The sequence below is a fragment of the Electrophorus electricus genome, chromosome 12 (genome assembly GCF_041902795.1).
Source record: "Electrophorus electricus isolate QZ-2024a chromosome 12, ASM4190279v1, whole genome shotgun sequence".
Taxonomy (NCBI): Eukaryota; Metazoa; Chordata; class Actinopteri; order Gymnotiformes; family Gymnotidae; genus Electrophorus; species Electrophorus electricus.
Genome location: NC_137508.1, coordinates 22,106,200 through 22,119,669, shown reverse-complemented (window position 1 = coordinate 22,119,669; position 13,470 = coordinate 22,106,200). Strand labels below are relative to the sequence as shown.

At 39.7% G+C, this 13,470-nt stretch overlaps 3 protein-coding genes and 1 long non-coding RNA gene across 5 annotated transcripts; 2 read left to right on the top strand and 2 right to left on the bottom strand.

Moving 5' to 3' along the window:
• The first annotated feature begins 62 nt into the window (after positions 1–62).
• On the top strand, positions 63–4,863 carry LOC113576252 (uncharacterized). The gene is made up of 3 exons (XR_003410493.3): positions 63–239; positions 629–706; positions 823–4,863. It is a non-coding gene; the product is annotated as an uncharacterized LOC113576252 (long non-coding RNA).
• A 74-nt stretch (positions 4,864–4,937) lies between these two features.
• Positions 4,938–6,627, bottom strand: oip5 (opa interacting protein 5). Its single transcript, XM_027008224.3, has 5 exons — positions 6,302–6,627; positions 6,031–6,097; positions 5,800–5,922; positions 5,583–5,664; positions 4,938–5,401 (listed from the first exon to the last, which is right to left on the bottom strand). The coding sequence occupies exons 1-5, from the start codon at positions 6,513–6,515 to the stop codon at positions 5,264–5,266; spliced, it is 624 nt and encodes a 207-aa protein (XP_026864025.2). The 5' UTR covers positions 6,516–6,627; the 3' UTR covers positions 4,938–5,263.
• Positions 6,628–6,802: 175 nt separating this feature from the next.
• Positions 6,803–10,902, top strand: nusap1 (nucleolar and spindle associated protein 1). 2 transcript variants are annotated; one of them, XM_027008195.3, is made up of 11 exons: positions 6,803–6,982; positions 7,162–7,218; positions 7,344–7,526; positions 7,640–7,808; positions 7,960–8,043; positions 8,593–8,705; positions 9,375–9,541; positions 9,634–9,791; positions 10,101–10,214; positions 10,404–10,509; positions 10,751–10,902. In XM_027008195.3, the coding sequence occupies exons 1-11, from the start codon at positions 6,902–6,904 to the stop codon at positions 10,836–10,838; spliced, it is 1,320 nt and encodes a 439-aa protein (XP_026863996.3). In that variant the 5' UTR covers positions 6,803–6,901; the 3' UTR covers positions 10,839–10,902. The 2 variants fall into 2 exon arrangements, with proteins under 2 accessions (XP_026863996.3, XP_026863995.3); XM_027008194.3 differs by having other exon boundaries at positions 9,372–9,541.
• Positions 10,903–11,037: 135 nt separating this feature from the next.
• Positions 11,038–13,467, bottom strand: ndufaf1 (NADH:ubiquinone oxidoreductase complex assembly factor 1). The gene is made up of 5 exons (XM_027008196.3): positions 13,093–13,467; positions 12,457–12,993; positions 11,786–11,971; positions 11,596–11,670; positions 11,038–11,411 (listed from the first exon to the last, which is right to left on the bottom strand). Exons 2-5 carry the CDS (start codon positions 12,958–12,960, stop codon positions 11,271–11,273), a joined length of 906 nt encoding a protein of 301 aa, XP_026863997.1. The 5' UTR covers positions 12,961–12,993; positions 13,093–13,467; the 3' UTR covers positions 11,038–11,270.
• Positions 13,468–13,470: the final 3 nt, after the last annotated feature.

Genomic DNA, 13,470 nt, shown 5'->3' with positions numbered 1-13,470 from the left:
AACACCCACGCAATCAGCTCATTGAGACAGTGCATGAAGAGACTGTCATTCCGGAAGAACAATTTAGTACAGGAGCGAAATGGCGTAGCTTTCCTCCGACAGTGGAAAACGCGGCCAAGCCTGGGGGTGGGGGGCAAGCCTGGCCGTGCTGCCCCATAGACAGACATCGAGAGGATGCACTACATGTCCCTATTATCCCTTTGACAAACAAGTGAAGCACCAGCGGGAGCGGTTTGACGGTATGACATTCTTGTCCAAAATCCTGATAGGAAATGCATGCTCTTTGTTTACCCGTGCACCATGTTGATACTCGCTTGACATTACAGCATATTTTTGATGTCGTCAGGATTACATGAACACATATTGGGAAGAGGTGGGATCGAGTCATTTTTTCATATAAATAACAAATGTGCATTCCTCAAGTTGTGTAGCAGTTTTATCCTGTGCTGTGTCGGGACAGACTTGGCATCCCTGCTAACTTCACAACACCGCTAGTGTTGTTACATTGTAACAAATCAATTGTCGTCCGTTTGCATTCAAGAAATTGTTGGCGTTTATCGATAATTTACAAAATTTCCTAACGATAATGGTCTTTTTGCAACATTAACACATTATTCTGTTACTATAGAACTCGTTTCATTTCCTGCCTTTCTAAGAGAACGATTTGGCATACATAAGACTTGAGCATACCAAAAACCATTATCGGGTGAGTTCCTTGTCTGATTCTTTACACTATTTTATTTCAAATGTACTTTATATTTCGTGAAGATCACGCACGGGTTATCGTTATGCTAAAGCCTTCCCCGTACTGATTGCCTTCAGGTCCGCTAAACTGTTACCCAATCTTCCCAGTCGGAGTAATGAGGGCTGCTTCGGCGCTCAAGTCTGGACACGTCGCTGGCGCCCCTACCCCCCTCCTGTTCATTCATCCTCCGTTCTCATGGGGGCGTCAACTGCAAATCATTTATCTCAAAAGTCAAGTAAACAAGGCCTTCTTCCGTTTACAGTTTGTATTTATGAGAACAATTTGGATACTAAAAATGTTTTTATTCCACTACTTTCCTTTTAACTGTCATTAACTGTTCATTAGATAACCGCAGTACTGGTACTCCCCAAATATTTAATATGTATTGGCTCCACACCTTTGAATAGTTTCAAGCCCAGAACCAGGGTTGCTAATTTTATTCTCATAATAGCTAACATTTACAAGAAGAACATTCCTACATCTGTCAGTACATAGACAACAACAATCCACTATATGTGTAACTTTATCTTGTGTATTTGGTGACTTTTTTTACTCCCAAGCTGTTTCTAGAAAGAACAGACAAACTTCTACTCAGTACTCTACTACTTCAGCTAGGAATTCAGTGCTCTTCCCCTTATGGATTGCTAGAGGAATAGTCTTAACTTGGATTTGATGGAAATTCTTGCTCTTTGTCCAGTTAACCTGTGTAAGTTAAATGTGGCATGTACATTATGGAATTGTTGAAATAAGGAAGATTTAAGTCCCTTGTGTTAAATTGTGGTCACCAGGTTTTCTTTTAGATTTCCAAGACTCAAACTGAATGCTTATTAGAGTTATTTTTAAAATTTGTGCATTGGCTATGCTAACATAACATCTGCAAATGTGAACCATGTTGTTCATAATTTTGAGCTGTTGCTCCGAGAAAGGATGTAAAGACCCAGGAACAGGCGGAGGGAATTATTTATATTATGTGTACCTGTATGGGTACAGTGGACACAGGAATGTGTTTCTGGCACAGAAAAATGGACAGACACAACTCATCCCACTTAGCTTTAACCTCCTTAGCTAAGCAATATTAAACAAGCTGCTTTATTCCTCTTTTTCCTGTCAAAATATATTAGCTCTTGTTTTACTGAAGGTACTTTGTATGGACATGCTAGTGTTTTTGGTTGTGCTGTCTTGGAAGGACAATGTTTTGAGAACTGCATTTACAGGCAAAGTCAATTGTGTGTTGACAGTATATTTAGCATCTTTGTAAGATTGAAGACTTCCTTAGGAGTGGTTGTAGGAATCCGGTGATTTCCCACTATGTTGTGTACATCTTACAACCAAGTAATAACTTGCTCAACTTTAACATTGTTTGACAGAAGCCCTATGCTACATAATTTTTTAATTAGAAAGCAGATTAGAGCAAAATTCAGACTATTATCAAGGTTATGATTCCCACTTGGGAGTTGGGAGGTTGGTACATGGCTGACTATCACCATCTGAAATACACTGATGGATAGTACCAAACAATAATAAAATAAATACAGCAAGTGAGTTGTGTACTCCTGTTTGAGACTGAGGACGTTGGAGCTCCTGGGTACAGTGCCCAGGAACATGGGATTTGTGCAATATGCGTGCCCTATTCTGTCCTGTTTTGAGATAAATGTGTATATTGTACAAACAAGTGACGAGTTGTTTGTGAAGAAAAAAAACAACAAAATCACCAATGTCTTCCATTAAATGATGTATAGATTCATCCGCTTACTTTTACTGTAGCGGGATTTGTTGTGCCAACGTTACATGTGGCCATGCATGAGTGGACGTGATGCTTGCCGAGTAAAGTAGTTGTAGTTGAAATACAGTATATACGTTATAATTAATGTTAGCATAAAGAGTTATGCAGATAAAGGGTTAGGCTAGTTACCACCGTGCATGTAGCACCCATCCCTCTGCTAGTTTTGAGAGTAGGGAACTCGGGATAGCGATGGGTGAATCCAAGACCTGAGAAGAGGGGTCTGGGTTTGTGGAAAGAAAATTAATGTTTTATTTGTCATCACACAACAGCTGTGTTCTTTCATTAGCTAGTGTACATCATTTCCCCTAAATCGAAAAGAACCTTCATCTGGGCAAGGTAGTAGCCATTAGTTTTACCTATGTGAAAACAATGCCAAAATGCATGATAATGATGTGTTCTTTAAACAGCATAATACTGATACTCTTTGTAAGTGTTGTACAAAAATATGAGAGGGTTTTGTGTTGATCAGTGTCTCCCACCCTTATGTGACCTATTAAGAAAAATGATGCCAAACCTTTCTCTAACTGCTATTTTCGATGACATGAAAGAGTCTGTAGAGGACAAACTGAGCAGTCTAAATCCCGAATCACTCCTTCAGTGATTATGCTAGAGATGGTGCTTAAGATGGATATATCTGTGTCAGATGCTGTAAATTGTGGGTGTGTGTACTGAGTCATATTGTGAAAGTAGTAAGTATGACAAAGTTGCATTTTAAATCTGGATAACAGGAAGTGAAATATTCAATGTAAAGTACTGTTGTCTTACACATGGTTGCAGATTCCTCTCAGCATTAGATGGAAAGTTACTTAGCTAGCTTCCAGGTAGCACAAATACTAGATTTAGTTAACAAGTAGAAGAGTCAAATAGCATATAGCCTACAATGATCAAAATATTGTAATGTAGATAGATACCTCAATGACCGGAATGCAAAAGTATATTTTTTAGGTTACACCTACAGATATGCAAGCCATAATATGTATTACATTAGTTATTTAGAAGCAATAATATTATGCATGTAGTGCCAGAATGCTGTATTGTGGAATGAAAAACTGTAGCATATGTGTAGGTGTGGTGAGTTTTAAGGTCTGTTACATTCTGCATAACAATTCTTAATGTTTATTGATAGGAGATATTGAAGCTTCCCATGCTGGGAAGCCTAACATCAGCTGTTGATTAAACCAACTATTTTCATCAGTCATTAAAACCAAAAACATTTGTGAATGTAGTACTGAAACCTAGTATTTTTGACATTAAGAACCTTTATGGTGGAAAAGTAGTTGGGAATGCTAATGTATAATTATGCACTTGCATGTTTGTTGTTAAAACCATACAGCAGCATAAACTGAATTCAGACGCACAGAAATTGCATATGCAGTCAGTTGTAATGGAAAGCAATAGGAGCAGTGTATTGGCTAGCTGTTGATGACACTCAGATTGTATCTTCATAAGTCATAGATGCCAATGTTTGTTTCAGACACCACAGCAAGCTTATCAGTGGCCATCATGTACAATAGTTAATTGTAAGCTTAGTATTTTTTGGTGTTTCTATATGGGAATGCAGGAAAAAATAGCTGCTGCATGGTAGAAGTGGGTAAGAAATGTGTTGTGCTGCATGCATGCAATAATTGGGCTTTGCTTGGAAAAACAATACAGAAATGTGACAAATTCAAGTAATTTCTTTTTTCCTCAGAGGTGCAGGCCCATCAGTTTTTAAAGATTTTTGCTTTTTTGTTGAATAAACCATATAGATCCCACTGTGACCAGTAAGATTTTGGATGTCATCAGTAAATCTGATACAATTTTTCATTTAATGCTTTTCTAAACATTTACTGTTGTTTTAATGTTTACTTCTGATTCATCTGTATTCTAGAGAGACAGAAATGCATTAACTGCATGATCTATGATGAGGTGAAATTAGAAATGCCAGACTAGTAAGCTGTATTAATACTATGAGCAGATGACATTACAGTAGGCAAACCACATTACACTGAATGAGTAGAATGCATAGGAATATGGTAAGCATACAACTTAAATTTGATGTATATAAAAGATAATGAAATGTCATTTCTGGGTCAAATCAAATCAGCTGTTACAATTTGACCATCACATTGTGTATAAAATCATTACTTAATATATCTTAAGTTAATGTTTCTTGAACCTGTTGTAAGTTGCATTGCCACCTTTGGCACAGAGTGGGAATACTGTATGTTTGGTTAAATCTATGCACTACAAATGCGCTGAGCATGCTAAGATGAACCTCTTTTTGATTTTGTACAACAAAAAAAAAAAAATGTATTGGAAATTTAGCAATAAAAACAGCATGGTGCCAATCCCACATCAACCTGATTGTGTTTGTCTGACATCATATACTATTTTTAACTTGCACTTATTAAAGTGATGGTGCTGACTTGCAGTAACCAAATAATTTTATTCACATAAAATGCTCCTTCTATGAACCTACTCCTTGTGATAAAGAAATTTACATGGAAAGGGGCACTAAAACTATAGGAATAACATTTATTTGGTTAAATTAATAAAAACATGCAATACATAAAGAAACAAGCTTTTTCTCCAACACTGTTTTCTTCAAGCCAGATAACTCCTCACAGCTGTTAAACAACAACAACAACAACAACAACTTATATAACCATCTGAGGTAACCTTGTGTTGCTTTTGCCAATAACACACGTAAACTGCACATGTTGGTCTACACTCATGAACAGTAGAACCAGACATTATTCATCACTATCGGAGAAGGTGGAGTGACTGGTGGTGGCTCCAAATCTCCTTTTCATTCTGTCAATGCTCATCTCTCCCAGCATCCCTTTCAAAAGGTCCAGTTGCTTCAGCTGAGCTTCCAGATCCTGCTTCAGCTGGATAGATGATCCATAGGAAAAATTGGAAAAGAAGAACTTACGTGGACCATAACTCTTCCACTTCTGCATAAATGAATACTGATGGCAATCTCCCCCAACAAAGGATAGCAAAGATGTTACTGAATGAAGATATTGACAATTAATGTAGAGGTTTCACTTGTCAGTGAAGTTCTATTACCTCATTGATGTTCTTTTTGAGAGGTCTGTTCTCAAAGCTGATTCTCGAAGCTTTCACCATTGTGCCATTTTTCAACAGGTAGCTAAATGGGTAAAAAGACAGTCAATAACATGTACAAATTTTGTACTTGTAAGCACTCACAACATCTTAAAATTGACAGTTTTGGCTAGTTTTACAAACATTTCCAAGAATGAGCGAAAATGTTAACTCTTCTCACCAATTTAGCACTTCTTTCCTTAAGAGGAAGAGATTCCGCAAAGAGGACAAATGTTGAGGTGTAGAATGAAGGACGACTCCCACAACACGATAACATCCAACACATTCAATGACTTTATAAGTGCTGGGAAAAAAAGGAAAAGGGAAATATATATACTTAAGAAGAAAAAAAAAAATTATGTTATGTACCCAAGCGGAAGTAAATGCCGTTTTCTGGACAACGTCTACTCACCAAAATGCAAGAGGTCCTTCCAAGCACACCTCGAGCTTTTCTTTCACACTCACATCTTTAGTAACTTCTGCATAAACAGACCATGACAGTGGTTTCTATTTATGCTGGTAGTGTTTTAAACGCATGGTTGGTTAAATATGCAGCCAGTATTTCGCGGTTTTAGGGATATTATGGCAGAACGCACCGAAACATCTTCCCAGCAGACCAGTTATGAACTGTTAAAATTAGATAGCTGGTTATATCTCTAATTGAAATCAGAAAGCTTACTTACTGAGACAAATGATGGATTTGATATTCTTGGCGTCCCCACAAACCCCTAGCGAGTCACACAGCACTAAATTGCATCTCGCACAAAGTAAAACAGTGCAATTCTGATAGTTGATAATGTGGTCGGTGTGCTCCACAACTCTTAGCTGATTCTCTATTAAGTTACTTTGGGCGCTATCGCATTCATCGTTTTCCAGACTGGAGTTTCTGGAGGACATTGTTTACGCGAACGAAGTACAAATAAGTTAATCTATCTGGTAAATAGTCATAGTTCACAGAAACGCGCAAAACTGCCAACATACACACGTGAAAAGAATCTCAACCAGCACTCTATTTCCATGCTCCGCCTATATTTTTATGGTGTGGACCAATAAACGCGCCAGAGAGAAAATACGGAATTTTATTGGACTTGATAATGTGTCGTCATAAACTTCCCTACCAATCAAAAGGCAAAATGTCGATTTTTGAAAACTAATTTTTAACCGTCAGGCGCGATGTTTTTTTTTTTAGTTTAGCTATAGGCTGCATTAAACCGTGTTTGAAATCTATTACTTTTTGATCGTTTTTCCCTATTCGCAGCTTACAGTTTTGTTATACATTTGCGATGAAGATGGATTTAGACGCTCTTAAATATACCGAATTGCAGCAGCTTGCCAAGAGTGTTGGTTTAAAAGCTAACATGAAGGTAAATCGGATGCTATGATAAGAAAAACAAAGTGGTCCTGTTAGCCTGACTGGCATAGCTAGCGTTAGCTATTTTGGAAACTCACTGTAGCTAATGCAGTCTGGCTTGCTAATTTACAATTGTCTTTTAGCTAGCTAGTTCCCAGCCATGTTATCCGTGTTTACATTATTTACTTTCAGGCTGAGAAGCTACTTAAGGCACTGAAGACGCATTTTGAACAAGAGGACTCGGAGAATGTGAGTTAACCTGTAAAGTTAACGTCGCTGTACAGCTTCATGCCTTTCCATTCATTATTCAGTTGCATTATATCCATGCAATATGGATAGCTAAATGAGTTACTGCAAATGCGTCGCACCTCCAGGGAAATAACGTTGCTTCGGGTGATACGGAGACCCCGACACAGACGGCGGAAGAGCCCATACCTTCCAGCGCTCCGCATGTCACCAAGCGTCAGAATGCAACGCGTGGTAAAAACGCCAAGAGGAAGCATTCTAACGACGGAGTTACAGATACCTGTCCTAAACCGCAAGAGAGACCAACTCCAGTAAGTCTTTTGGAAATAACATCGCTGTCTCTGCAAGACTCTGTCTCTGTCGCTGTCTCTGTTGTTTGCATTTGAGGAGAACTGAGTAAAAAACCGAGTGCTGAAATTTGCAGGACAATGCCAAGGCTACTGGAGAGGACAGCAGAAGGAACTCCAAGAGGAGGAAGATGTCCTCTGTTAAGGAGGTGGTGTCTTCTGTTTCCTCTGAGGAGCCCAACGAGAACCAGGCAGAGACTGAACCTACATCCATCAGTGATGCTTCCACTCTGCAAAGTGACAAAGGTAGACTGGTACTGTCCAAAAATACAGCGGACCACGGGGAGTGCATGTAAACTCTGTACTGTCTGAGGTCTGGTATTACTTGCTGGTAATGGTTCTAGCTTTGTAATAGGCAGTTACCTCGTTTTGTAGATCAGTATTCTGTTCTCCACAGGTGTGAGTAAGAAGGCTGCTGGTAAAATTCCTCGTCATGAGGGTCTGTTGAAGAAGAAGACCACTCTGAAGCCCATCACTCCCAGTAATTCTACATTCCACATCATCAATTTACACTGGGGGGACCCCTTCACACATGAAGTAGCCTACTTTCCTGGAGGAACTGTGAATATTGAATTGAATTGAATTGAAGTTTGGGCATTGGGGACAATGATTGTGGAAAAGTGTTGGACAAAAGGCACTAATTTGTTGGCCTGTTTTCCATTTTTGTTTCCAAATGATGGTTATTTGCTCAGTTGACAAATGCACCACACATCTCTGGTTAGGATAGCCTAGAATCTTGAACCTGAGTCTTGGGGAAAGTACAAGGATTTGTCTGGGCCAAGATTTGGTTGCATGCCACATTTTCAGAGTGGATCAGAATCAAGGAAACACACTGAAGAATTTGTAAGCTTGAGCTCATAATTAAACCTCCTTAAACATGTGCCACATGCGTCTCTGCTGAATATTGGGTGTAATGGGAACTAAAATACCAGAAGGAATGATATTTGTTTGAGCATTTGACATGCAAGACCCGTTTCATAAAGTGCATTATGTGCTGAGCACCTATTTAAAAATTCTCCGTCTGCTCTAGACTTCAAGAAACTCCACGAGGCGCACTTCAGCAAGATGGAGTCCATTGATTCTTATGTGCAGAGGAGGAACAAACAGGTGGAGGATCTGAAGAATTCCATCAAGGAGCTGAAGGTGAATATGCCCACAAATGGGAGTGTAGTTTAGGGTTGCACTCACATTGAGGCTTTGATTTGTTACTTATGATGGAGAGGCATCATTTTGTTAGTCATGTAGGACTCCTGTTCGTGAAGCACGTTATTGAATTGTTTTGCTTTTAATGTCCGCAGACAATGCTATTATTCAGCAAGCTTTTAGTGAAGTATATGATCAAATATGATCATGTATCAAATGAAGGAATTTAAGAATTCTTGTCCCAGATTAATTTACAGCCATCTGTATAGGTTTTCACTTGGTCAGTAAGGATTTTTATTTATTTTTTTTACCATTTGATACGCATCTTATTTAACTGTTTACTTGTTTGTATGTTCTATTATCTTGGGTGTTTCTGTTTATTCATTCATTTATTTAGCCATTTTTATTGCATATTTATAACCTTGCTCCTGCCATGAATATAGCCTCCTGATGCTGGCATGGAATAAAAAATAGCATGTCTAACCTAGCTACTAGTTGTACTATTCTTAGAATCTGTACTATATGTTTTTTTGTGATTGTGTATGTTGTCTTTCTCTCAGAAAATCTGGCTTAAAGAGGCTTTAAGCCTCTCTCCAACCTATTTTTCACAAAATGGGCTGCACTTGTCTTGGACCAAAAAAACAAAACCATAACTTGTTTTGTCAGCAGAAGCCACCTGTCAGACATGCCTCGCTGTTCAGCCCAGGTGTTCAAGAGAGAAAACCGGCTCCAGACAAACGCAGGTTCACCCAGGTCTCTGCAAGCAAGGCTGTGGGCAAAGATAGGCCAAGTGTCTTTAGGCCGACCGTCCTTTCAACCAACAAAATCAACGTCAGGTAAGATGCAGGCTATGTGTTTGGATGCCTTGATCTTGAGACGGGAGTGGTGAATAGTCAGTGGGGTGCACCTAACACCCTGGTCTTGTTAGGTTTTCTCAGGCTACCCAGGACAATGAGCACAAGCGTTCTCTGGTGAAGACTCCTGCACGCATGTCCCCTCTATTCCCCCCCACCCCCAACCCAGGCAGGATGTCTGAAACCTGCATCAGGCCCGAGACTAATGCAGCCACTGTCAACAAAACGCCAAGTAAGAGCAAAGCCACTCTGAATGCACACCGTTGTATCAAGATGATTAATCATAAACTGAAAAATGACCTTAGTAACTTTCTCTATCCCTAACCGTGGTCTAAGGCAAAAAGGATGCTCTCAGTGGAAATTAACTATAATCTGAAGAGCTACTTTAGTGTGTGCTGAAATTGATTTATTTCTATACATCCAACCTTTAGAGTTGCACTTGTTGTGTTGCATGTGTAGTGTGGTGGTGTTTTTGTGTTTGTTTTTTTCTCTCTTCTTTAAAGGGTGTAATTGTTACTCTATTTCCATTCACTATTGTCAGGATTGTCTGCATTTGTCTTTGGTGATGCGTCAACTACTCCAGCAACCAACAAGAAAAGCTCATTTGACTTGAAGGCCAGCCTCTCTCGTCCCCTCACCTACAAGCCACACAAGGGTAAGGGCACTCGCTCGTGCTATTTATTTGTGTGATGAAAAAAGTGGGAGTTGCATGACAAATGGTACATTACCTAGGGACTCACTGCCTGGTGCCTTGTATTGAGGATTAACTAGAATAGTCAGAATTTAGATTTTATTTAGAGGTTGCCCCATCCACTTTTTTTACATCATCACTTTACATCTATAGGAAAGCTGAAGCCTTTTGGAGCAATGCAGGAAAATGCAGCTCTGGACAAATCTCAGACAATCCCATCGCACCAGAAAAACTACAAACAGCACCAAGTGCAGACAAGGTGAGTGAGCCCCTACCGTAGGAAAAGCTGCCTGCAGATCTCTCGTCACTTAGCAGTTATCAGCAGTGTTTGCAGAGGAACCACAATGCAGCCACCAAGATTGAGAAATGTCATGTCAGACTTGCATGAGCGATTTTTAGAAATAATGCAGTGACTCCTGTTGCTGTATATCAATGCGGGGGGTCTTTCAAATGCCTTGGATAGCAGTATCCGTGTTTATACAATTGCTTTTTATCTTTAGAGAGGAACGCCGTGTCAAACACACAGTGGACAGGAAGCAGAAGAAAGAGAAGATGCTTGGTGCCCGACGTGGGCTGCTTATGCCTTAGCATTGCAGTTTTGTATTTTTTTTAATTACTACTGTTTGTTTTTAAACAACCTGCTCTAGCTGCTTGTATATTTTAGCTTGTCTGTCCTTTGTGATTGATACCTGTTTTTGTATACACTTCCCTCTTTCAAGAAAAAAAGTGTCAGTTTGTATATACACACAAGTCAAGTTGAATGACATTATGGAGAATCATTACCATAGATGTTTCAAGACCTGCTTTTATTTGTTACTAAACCAATGTTTTGTACTTTGTCTTTAGACTGAGTATTTTGAATGTGGACATGTTTTTATGAGACCTAAATTGTGTGTGTGTATATATATATATATATGTGTGTGTGTGTGATCAAAGTTCATTAAACCAAACACTTCCATTGAGTGAATCAGATGCATTCATGAAGGTCTTTGTTGTAGGGCGCCATAGGAGCTCCCAATGTCACACCTCTGGGTTCCTCTTGTACTGTTCATATGCAAACTCCTCAGTGTGAGCATTGTCAATACACACAGCGATGAAGTCTACCTCCAGCTGAAATGGCCCATCCACTTTATCTCCCAGCGTGAAGGCAATGGTGTTCACCTGGAAATGCCCCCCAAAATCACAATTAAAAGATGAGAACCATCCTCTCAATTACAGACACCAGGAAGGACTGCCAAAATAACAAAACAGTTGGGATATATTGTTTACAAAATGCCACACTTTACACAACTCCTGAGTGGAGGCATGTCTTTTGATCAATGAGTAAGTAAACGATTCAACAGACCTTGTCCAGCCAGAGGACATGTTGTTGGTCCTGTATTCTCCCACGACTTGAAAGAAAAAACTTGGAAAATGGGATCTAAGAAAACCAAAAACAAGTACGGCATTGTAATTGAGAATTCACATCAAGTTAAGGTGGGAGACCAATTTATTTCACTGTTCTATACTGGACATAGATGATTTCCCGCTCATACCCTGACATCCTGCCAATATGGACCACCTCGCGTATACATGAAGTAACTGTAGATGTCGTTTTTCTGATGGGAAAAGTAGGACTCCGTTGAAATATTTATCATCCATGGTCTGCCATCTCCACGGATACGCAAGTGCAGTGTGTTAAAGCTTGACAAATCTAAATGCTTCTTCCTGTCAAATGAAGCCTAGACAGATAGCAAAACAGATTTAATGTAACAAACCGATAATGTTACCTTCATGGTGTAACTTCCAAAATACTTTTTAAAGCGCATGAATAGTATGGGTATATGTAAGTTTTAAGAATGTAAATATGGTGGAAAAAATGATTGCTCATTTAAAGTAAGCAGTAACAATGACACATACATCATGACTTGTACATGTCTTGTATATTTCACTTTGTCATCAAGTTATAGAACAAACTATTGGGTAGAAGAAACTGAGCCATTAAACTACCTCCTAACTCAAAATGGTTTGAAATATTGATGGTGATCCTGCTTAACTGTTAAGTTTCAGTTATTCTGATTTGAACAGAAAACAAGTTTACCACAGAACTGGGTAAATCTGATGCACGTCCGAAAACAGATTAAGATCCTGTCTCGAAGTGAGTGACCTGAAGTAGGAAACATGCATCTCCCCTTTAATTCAGGATTTTTTTATTGCAATCACTAACCAGATACTGTTTGGAGCGTAGCGTGCAGTATCCACTGTAGATCGTCTCTCCGTCACGCGGTGGAACCGAACACAGGGTCCCGTAAAGCATACACGTCGAGTTATTCCTACCCATCTTTAGATACGTCTCGCTGCGGCCCCCTATCTCCCGGTCCGAGGACACCACCCACTGACGCAGAGACTCCGGGCCGCGAAACTCCCACAACACTCGTGATTGCTCCAGTATGTGCTCCAACATCGGCCGGCCCTCGGGTCCAACCCAGTGGCCCACAATCTCATCCTTGAGCAGCCCAAAGTGCTTGCTTATCCCCTCCAAGCCCTTCGCGAAGTCAAAGCGGATCTTCTGCCATGGCCATCGAGTGTCTGGGGCCTGGCCGGGTCTCCGGTAGTCTCTTTCATAAATAGTCCTGGTGCTCAGAATTACGAGGTTGGGTTGAAACTGTCGCCTGCGAAAAATTTCGCACGCTCCTTTTGAAGCTTTGAGCATTGTCCTTGACAAGGACATAATGATCAGATGATCAGACGATTGAAATCACATCTGAAAGAAGAAAACAAAGCAAAACCTGTTTTTATGAGCCATTTTAGTTTCCAATAATCCTTAAAATTTACACTGGATAAAAGCGTAGACATTTCGTACCAAAGAATAGCGGGGCTCTGAAAATCGTGTTCAATATTTAACAATTGTACCTATCCAGAAAAGAAATGATAAAGTCAGCTTCAACTAATTACTCTGACGTTACACGAAAACTCACAATACAGGATAAACAACACAACTTAAAACCGTTAAAATATTATGCAAAATGCTTTGCTCTCAACAAACGGACATCCCGCTCCCTCTATTCTGCCATCGTGGTCCGTTGCATAAAGAGCACGTACTGAAACAAACCTACGCTACAAGCGTTCCCTGCGGACGACAGGACTGCGTTTTCGCAGTCCCACGGAACTGGACACAACGCAAATACACACAATATATATAAAACACAGATATTATATAATACATCTGAACACTATGGTT